Source organism: Coffea eugenioides, chromosome 2, assembly GCF_003713205.1.
Source record: "Coffea eugenioides isolate CCC68of chromosome 2, Ceug_1.0, whole genome shotgun sequence".
NCBI classification, from domain to species: domain Eukaryota; kingdom Viridiplantae; phylum Streptophyta; class Magnoliopsida; order Gentianales; family Rubiaceae; genus Coffea; species Coffea eugenioides.
In genome coordinates this window covers 13,766,187-13,775,594 of record NC_040036.1, presented here as the reverse complement: position 1 = coordinate 13,775,594, position 9,408 = coordinate 13,766,187, and the positions used below count along the sequence as shown (strand labels likewise).

The 9,408-nt window shown below is 35.0% G+C and overlaps 1 protein-coding gene across 1 annotated transcript; it reads right to left on the bottom strand.

The window, feature by feature from the left end:
• Positions 1 to 4,553: 4,553 nt before the first annotated feature.
• On the bottom strand, positions 4,554 to 5,377 carry LOC113762521 (glutaredoxin-C9-like). The gene has a single exon (XM_027306007.1). The coding sequence runs from the start codon at positions 5,299 to 5,301 to the stop codon at positions 4,843 to 4,845; it is 459 nt and encodes a 152-aa protein (XP_027161808.1). The 5' UTR covers positions 5,302 to 5,377; the 3' UTR covers positions 4,554 to 4,842.
• Positions 5,378 to 9,408: the final 4,031 nt, after the last annotated feature.

Sequence of the window (9,408 nt, the reverse complement as noted above, 5' to 3'; positions counted from 1 at the left end):
TCAACACAAGTTGTTTAAAATCATTTTTTCTTTTAAAAAGGATCGTAGAACAATCCTTTCTTCACAAAATATCGTATATTTGAACGTTCCTATTGATGATGTGAGAATCGTATTGATAGGCGATCTATGATTTCGAGTACATGTTCTGATCGATGGTGATAACCAAAACTGAACCTATCTTAGGTTTTTTTTTATTAAAAAAAAAGTACTATTGTTTTATTCATATAATTTAACCACTCAAAAAAAAAAAAAACCACTCAAACTAGTATAACTTATGGAGCTGCCCCGAAACTCGTGAAATCTTTACCTAAAAATTTCTCAATCATCCAATTTGTTCCCATAGTCATCTATCTTTTGTCCATAGTCCACAAATATATTATTGAGATATTACCACCCATTTGTTGGAGGGTGCTATGACCATTAGTGATTGTCACAAATAATGTTTGGAACACTACAATAGTAATGAATCTATGGTAATGAAAGATCAAAAAAAATTTAATAGCCATTCCAGAGTAAATTGGTACTTTTGCCTGAGTACCCACCAAGCCACAAAAAATAAAAGAAAAAAAATATTCTTAATCTTCACGGTACAATACTCTCTCTCTTTCGACACTTGTCTCAGCCACATCCTCACCACCCAGCACCCCTTGTTTCTACTTCCTTGCCTGCACTTTCCCTTCACCGATTGGCTCTCCTAAAACATGGTCAACCATGGAACCCAAGCTATAGATGGTTCGAGTCTTCTTTTTCTTCATCTGATTTCGCTGGTGATGGTTGAGGGTTTCTTAATTTTTTTTTGTTGATTTCTGTGGTTGTGGTGGGATATTGGGTATTCATGGTGATTTTTTTTTTTGAGTAGCAATTGGTGGTGATGGACCGATGGTGATGGGTTTTCCGATTTGTACTAACTTGACAATTAAAAATAATTTGTTGAATTTCAATTAAAATTTTGCTTTTACTAAAATTGGTGGAGATGATTCGAAGCATTTGAGATAAATTTGTGAAGTTTTGGGGACCAGTACGTTTCCCGATGCCATAGTCTCAAATTGAATGAGATATGCATTCCAGTTTCCACAAGATGAATTCCGAGAAATCAGGTCTTTGTTGGCATTGATGGTGAAGAACTAGAGATCCAAAGACTAGCAATTCTCATATCACATGTACTGCAAAAGACAAAATATGAAAAGTCTACAAGAATAATGAATATTGGTGGCCATTGTTGTTTTTTTTGGAAAGTGGTGGCCATTGTTCAATGACGATGCCGCATGGAATGGATCAATAGCATAAACTTTTACTATAAAGAAATGTAGAAAAAATGGATCCCCTTTTGGCTCTAGTCCTCTAGATAATGATTGATGTTTAGAGATTTGACAAATGCACTCCAATCCAATGTAAAGTGTAAACTAACTCGATTTTAAAACTACGATCCTAGAATAAGAATAGCAATCGATCTTTAACTAAACTTTTGTACCACATATATTGCCAAACACAGATTCTGGTGGTGGCTAGAGATATAAAACTTAGCACTGAATCACATCTCTCTAATTATGAAATTACGCCAGCCAGCTTAGATTTTGCCTATGTGGGTCGACTATTATTTGCCATGTATCTTGCCTGGGCAAGTATTATAGTAGTTTAAATCATCGAGTAAATGCATCCTTAAAAAAAAAAAATACTAACAATCAACTAGTCCTTCCTTGCGGGGAGTAATGAATTGTGTCAATCTTTTTTTGAATGAAATAGAAATCAATATTATTAATAAATTAGTTGAAAATCACCTCCTACTCGACTAAGAAAGTTGCACTAAATTATTAATGACGACCGTGTCAATTTAGTAGTACTAATTAATAGTATACTTCTTTTATTTAGGAAGAGGGAAGCATGAAGACCCCAGTTATGCAGAAAAAATCACTGAGCTAAGCTATCACCAAAGTTGGTGGGGTGGGAGTTCAGGGGATCAAACCATGCCTCCCACTGTTGGCACAAAAATATGGCAAGCCACTTCAAGTGGCTTCCAGACGAGTGCACGGGACCGGTAGATGGTTCAATTCCCTCCGATTTCTCTTCGATCTCTTCAGGTCCTTCTTTCTCTATATCATAGAATAATTGTAGGTCTATCGTATCGATAAAAAAAAAAATTGGTAAAAACTTTATTGACATATGCGGACAACTATTGAATCCCACTGGCAGATTGTACCGAAGCGCACATTGAATTTTCGATGACAAGAAATATAATCACACTTACATAAGCTGCATCGTCATGGTCGTCATCATCATCATCTTCCTCATCATGACCAACCCTCTCACGTAATGACAGTTACTGCTGACTTCATAATGCTGTTTGTCCGTCACGGGGCTCATATCAGACAAAGTATATAATGATTTTCTCACGGAGAATGATTCATAATTGTACTAATCAATTATCTATTATTCATGATGAAACAAGGCATATGTAGATTCGGTATAGCATTCCAAAGGGGGAAAAAAAAAGGAAAAGAAAAAAGGAGGGAATGCTGGGTTATTTTTGAAGTCAACTGGGGTTATATTTGGTCCACGGTCTTAGTGGATCATCAAATATTCAGGAAGAAATGATTACACTATTAATCGTGGAAGGCCATCGATCGTTTTTCAAGAAGAATTAGCCAAAAAAATAGAACTACAGTTGGTTTAATTTAAGGTGTAGTATTGTTAACCTTGCATCTGGTCAACCCCATCTGGGAGTACATAGTTTTTTTTTTTTTTGATAAAAAGGCAGTCATTGTATTAGCACTTGATACACAAGATAATCTTTTTTACATTAGTTCTTTTTCTAGTGGATGGAAAAGTGACTGAAATCCAGGTTCCTGATAAAGGAAATCGAGTGATCACTTGAACAGTTTGTTATTGGCTCTTTCTCTATTGCTGGATTCTGATATTATTAGAAGCATGAATTTGGTAATGTTCTTTTCAAAATCAAAATTGCCATGAGATTTGATGGTGCTACTTCTATTGGGACATTAAGAAAGATGTTGTGCACTGCTTCGTAACTGGTGAGCAATGGAATAGATTGGGACATTAATACGATGACGAGGAGTAACATCTCTTTCTTTGTCCAACAATCTCAAGAACTTCGTCGATTCGATAGCACCAATTCAGGCTTCAAAATATCCATACACTGATGAAAAGGAATAGCATTGGGAGTGGATAAGGTTAACTAAATTTGTGTGCGTGGATGCCTGTCAATCTTTACTCTTTCTCTTCACTGCACACGGCTACTACCTCACACAAGACTTTTTTTGACGTGTTTCATCTCTATTAGAATTGCAGAAGACGATATCATAGACTGTGGATAACAAGTGAGCTTGTTTGATGTGATGCATGTGATAGTAGGTTATTAGATAATAGATTATTTGGGGTAAATTTTTTAAAAAAAATATTGTAATACTTTTTGACGTGATGCATATAAAATAAAAAATGATAATTTAAAAACGTGTTGATAATGTAAACAAATAATTCACTGTTCAAACAATATGAATTTACGTCATATTCACATACAAAATCAAGAAAAGGAAATCCTAGGGATAAAATTTTGGCTACATATGCAGCTTCCTTCCCGTAATTGTACTGGCTTTTCTAACAAATCGATGGTACGTAATCTTACTATATGCCTGCCTAGATACTTATTCTATTCCCCCGAGTCGGCCTAGATAAAGAATCAATTTTTCGGGTGTTTTTTTTTTTTCCTTTGTCCTTCTTCTTTTTACTTTAAAAGAAGACTTCAAGTCTTAATTACAAGGGAAAGATGAGAAAGTTTGAGATAAAAACCAATGATCTCGTGATCATTAAACTAACTATTATTCGTGCCGATTAAGTTTGGCTTTGGATGCAAGTCTTCTAGGCTTTAGATAGCACATGATGGTCGGTTATGTCCTAGTTCTTCAAGTTTTTACTAGCTTAATTTTTTAATCTTGTGATTTATTCTTGGACAGTATAAGGAAGGACTAAGGAGGCGATCGATCACGTAAAACCAAAGTAACCGCTGGCTAATTCTAGTCATCGGCCGCAATTCAGATCTTTCAATTAGTCAGAAAAAGTTAAAATCTGAAAATGATATAATCATCCTTATTATCACACTAAGGTTTTGATGATGATGAGTCATATATATTTTCACCGATGATATCGATCGAGTGTGTTTGAATTGTAAATTATTATACTTTATTTACATACACTGATTTGCTTGTATCATCAACACATTATTCAATCATCTTTTTATCTCACATACATCATATCAATACTTTTTTATCTCGCATACATTCTATCATAAAAAGTGCTACAATAATTATTTCAAATAATATTTCAAATAATATCTCCGTGTGTATATATATATATATGCCAGAGATATATACTCGTACACCTCTTATGCAACTACCTCAGTCAAAATTGTCAAAACAAATAAAGGCCACTACTCCATACCATGTCATTGCAATATAATAATAATAACAATAATAACAATAAAAAGAAGAAGACTTCATGACTTGCTTGGCTAAATTCTATGAATTGTGAAGATAAACTTGTAAAGTATGAGACATATACGATCGGAAAGAGTTTAAGAGATCAAAATTACATGATCTACGGGTCCTAAAACCTTATCCTCTACACAAAGAAGAAAAACAAGGAGATCAATGACGAAATGTCTCCTGCCCTGCTGCATATCTCTCAATATTGAAAACTTACGGAGAAGAAACAAACCTAAGCATATTAACCACCTAGGATTGTTGCAAACTTGCAATTTAAAATATACATACATATATATATATATATGTATATATATTGAAAGACTTTTGGCAAAGACAAAGTCAACCGTCAAAGCCACAGAGCTCGAGCTTCTCTCAACATAGGCACCAATTCACCGGTGATATGTGTAGCCACCACTCTTTCTAACCCACCAAACAACTTTCCGCCCACAAAAACAGCCGGAAATTGCACCTTCCCATTGCCATCCCCTTCCAAAACGCCTGCGATTTTCGATAGCTCATCGATTATCGCCCCTTCATCTTCCTCGTCAACGAAAAAAATGGTGGGATTAACGCCAAGGCCCAGCAACAGTTGCTTGACAACATGGCACATGCAACACCCCCGTCTCCCAAACGCAATCACTGCATTTTCTGATACCAGTCTCGTAACCTGACTGGTACTACTTGTCATGCCATCATTTTCCGCACTTTTGCTACTGTCACTTAGCTGTGACTCGAGGCTGGTGTAGCCGCCGGCGGAGGTTGCGGTGGTCGGAGGCCAGGTTGTATATGGTGTTGCTGGCTGCATGGTGGTTCAATTTCTACTTTCTACCCTTTTTTGGGATTTTTGAGAGAAAAAGTGATCATAGCTAGGTGGTGTGGTGGAGGGGCGGGATTTTGATAGTGGGTAGGGGCCGATGGGGAGACTATATATATCATAGGTGGGGCGGAGAGAAGCTTAGTAGACCATAACGTCAATGGAAATTACGTAACGTTAGACGTCATAGGTACTGTTGGGACCATGATATGACGTCACTGATTTGCTAAGGCAACCTCCAAGTGGCTACATACTTTTAATTGCGGCCTTCCATTGTTTTGTCTCTTTTTGATGTTGACAAAATAAGTAAGGAAAATATGCTCTCTTTTTTTTTTTTTTGGATAATTTGAGGTATTTTTAAAACTTCAACAATAATGCTAAGTGAAGTTGTTAAAAATTTTATGGAAGGTTTCTGAAATTATTCTATTATTTAATGTAACCGCCCCAAAAAGAGAGCAAGAAAAAGAGCAGAATCTTCGTACTAAATAATTGATGAGAATACGATAGAGACAACGCGCTTTTTGGAAAAGCGTGATTATCAAAGTGTAGAATTCTCACTGGGACACCGACCACGGAATCACGGGATTATCTTATCGCTAGAAATTAACAATAGGAAAGGATCTATTCGTATCCTGAACATTAGGAAAAAATAAAATAACTCAACTAATGTGAAATTGTTATCCGGATTCTGACCATTAGACTGAAGCCCATTTGCTCACGCTTTGGGATCCTTCCATCCATTTTGCTGTTAAGTGGTGTTTAAGTGAGCGTGCCCATTTTGCACTAACCTACTCTTAATCTTAATTAGGCTTGGTTTTTCGATTAAAGAGAATGTGTAAATAATCATTCTGCTGATATTACTACTCAAAAAATAAGTACCGCTAAGATATCGACTATGGAGTTTATAGTAAGGGTTTATGCACCTACTATACGAAGAGTTGAAATTGAAAAATTTGTAATATAATTATACAATTGCTTTCCATGTTGAAGTATTCAAATGGAGAGAATTTCTAGAATTCTTCGACAAAATAGTAGAAAGAATAATTGAAATATTCTTATCGATTGTAGATAGGAAAAGAGAATAGGGATGATTCTTATGATGGAAAACATATATATATATATTGTAGTCTTTGATCCAATATGGCAAAAGTATATATTATTTGCAGTAATTTATCTAAAATAGAAGTTGACCTTTCGGAGGGCTGTATCATATCAATCCTTTCCTTCTTAGTTCTCTAGGTTCTAAGTAGTAAAAACACCAAGACATAAAGAAAGTTTAGAGGCTATTAATAAAAGCAGGGGCTGGCATCCCCACCCGGTAAGCTGGTTTTGCTAAAAAAAAAAAAGGTTTAGAATATTATTGTGATAGGTTAGTGCAAATAATATTATCCCATTTCTTTAATTTGTCAAATTACTTATGATGTGCTAGCGAGTTGAAGAAGTCTTGAAGAAGGCCCAAATTATCCTATCGAAAAGAATGTATAAAGTAAAGGATTTGAGGGTTAGCAACCAAAAAAAAAAAAAATCAATTTATTGGATCGATGCTGATGTTGGGACTCTAAAAATTGGGCTCGTATGAATTAAATATTTTTTTTTTAAAAAAAGTTACACTGTAGTATGTATTTCAAAAACTTGTTATTGTATCTAATCGGACTATTAACGACAGTTTCGTTGAGGAGAGGAATTCCGACACATCAGCATTTGTCTTTGCACTGTCGAAATATTTGTTGGACACGTCGACACGAGGACTGGACTGAGTGGATAACGTCCATGCATGAGCATTATTGAATTTGCTATATTGACAATTTCAGAAAGAAAAAATAATTGCTATATTGAATAATACTAGTCGAACTTGTGGCGCCCCATTACTCTATCTTTTGCTCTCATGTTTGGAGATAATTTCAGTTTCCTTGAGTTTTTCTTTTATTTTTTCTTTTCAAAAAAAAAAAGAAGGAAAGCATCACAAAGACAAAATTATTGCAATTAGAACAAATATAAACAGTCAAATTTTAGATTTTGCTCTCATCTTTGAAAATATCGTCAAGTTTATGTTAAGTATTCAAGACTTTTGCTCTCATGTTTGGAAATATTGTCAGAAGTATTCAAGAATTTTTTTTGGACAGTAGAGTGATAAGTTAAAACAGAGTAGAGTATTATATTCAAAAAAGAGAAAATAGATTCAGAATAGAGTGTTATGGTCATGTAAGGGATTTTTGGACTATATTAATGACTAATGAAGGATTTTACCCTTTTTCTCATATCCATTTGAATTTGATTGGATGGATAACAGAAAAGGTTGTTATGGGAATAAAGTATGAAATTAAATCATTTTAGGAATATTTTTTGTGAAGGGAGTTATTTAGGCAAATAACCTCCATATTACTTTACATGAGGAAAAGATCAATTTGCCAGAGAACATGGAATCTAATAATGGTAGGAGAGATTTCTTCTTTTCTAAACTAGCTAATTAATGCAAACGTAGACGGTTTAATCAATAAAAAAAGATAAGATTATAGACCCATTAATTGCACATACAATACAATTCAAACAAGATAATAAACACCTTGTTTGGATTGCCGGTTTCCGTAGAAAAATTACGTCGTTTTCCGTGATCATATTTCCCTATTACTCCCTCCCTTTTTTTATAACTGACGTTTAAGGTTTTGCACACCAATTAAGAAAAGTTTTTCATTGTTTAAATCTATACACTACTTTTCTTTTGTACCCTCATTAATTGTCAACATAGAAAAGAAGAAAGAATATGGAAGGGCAGATAATTACTAGGTTGTTACAAAGAGAGAAGTAATAATTACTAGGAGTAGTAATTAAGAACCCTGTATTGGAAAAGAGAGATAAAAGGGTAAAATTGTGAAAAAATAATTAATGCTGCATGGGGATAATACAACGACAGATAAAAGTACTTAAAAGCAAATTTCTTAAACGTCAGTTATAAAAAAAGGGAGGGAGTATTTTTTTCCCTCACATACATCAAATCGCTACAGTAATTTTTCCACGAAAAATCACGGAAAATGCAATCCAAACACAAGTTTTGCGTGTCTAATTGATAGCATCGGATTTGTTAAAGACTAACTACCAAACTTGTTAACCAATTAATGCGTAAAATTTCGCCACTTGGGCCGGTGACCGTTGTCCTCTTTTACCAATTTGGACAGGCCCAAAAAAGACTGGGCAAAAAGTGTAGTAATAGTAGTGTTCACCGGGGTGGAAGTGATAACTGATAAGACGTTTCTTCCACGCGCACAAACGTTTCTTAGTGAAAAATCGTACAGACATGAGGCGGCTGCGATTTCAACCGTAGGTGGAATCACGCGCCGGGAGTGGCTGAAGTAGCCAACGATCACTGGCTCATTGCATTGGTTTAGATGATAAATTGCGTTGCAGGATTAATGGAAATTTCCATGACCCGTTCTGTTCCTTTTCTTGCAATAGGTAACTGTTGACCTGAGTCAACGCCTGATCAAAGCACTCACTTAAACCTCTGGAAGATTTGAATTCCAGAGTTCGTGACTGGATTTAACAAGAAAGAGTACATTTTCCTTTTTTTTTTTCTTTTAGACAACCATAGAAAAATACAGTTTTAGTTTGATATAATTTTCGATTTCAGGTTGCAAGGAATACGGCCAGAGGTAACTTAATTAGGTGCATGATAACAAAACCCGTGTTTGGATAAGAGATTATTTGAAAAAAAAAAAGTAATTGAAATAATATCGTAATACTTTTTATAATATGACGTTTACACGAGATGCAAAGGTGATAGAAAAGTGCATTTATGAAGGCAAGTTGAATAAATATTTTACAAAGTAAACTAACCAAACCGATATACCGAAAGCTTTTCTACGAAAATCCATGTTTATTACGTGTGATTTTCTTGACTGCTGACTCCAATGAAAAGAGAGCCCTTCTTGGAGAAGTACAAAGGAGGGAGGATCCAAAGATTAGAATAAGAGGCAAAATTGGCGTCGAGAAAAACATTTTGAAAGGCAGGACAGGTCCACCTTTCACCATGTCACTAGCATGGTCACTATTTTAAGTTTGAATTCTCCCTTCTTCGGCACTTTTATGCCCACACAAATCCAG

Excerpts from the sequence above, each read along its gene's own strand:
- LOC113762521 (XM_027306007.1), bottom strand. The coding sequence starts at position 5,301 with ATGCAGCCAGCAACACCATATACAACCTGGCCTCCGACCACCGCAACC.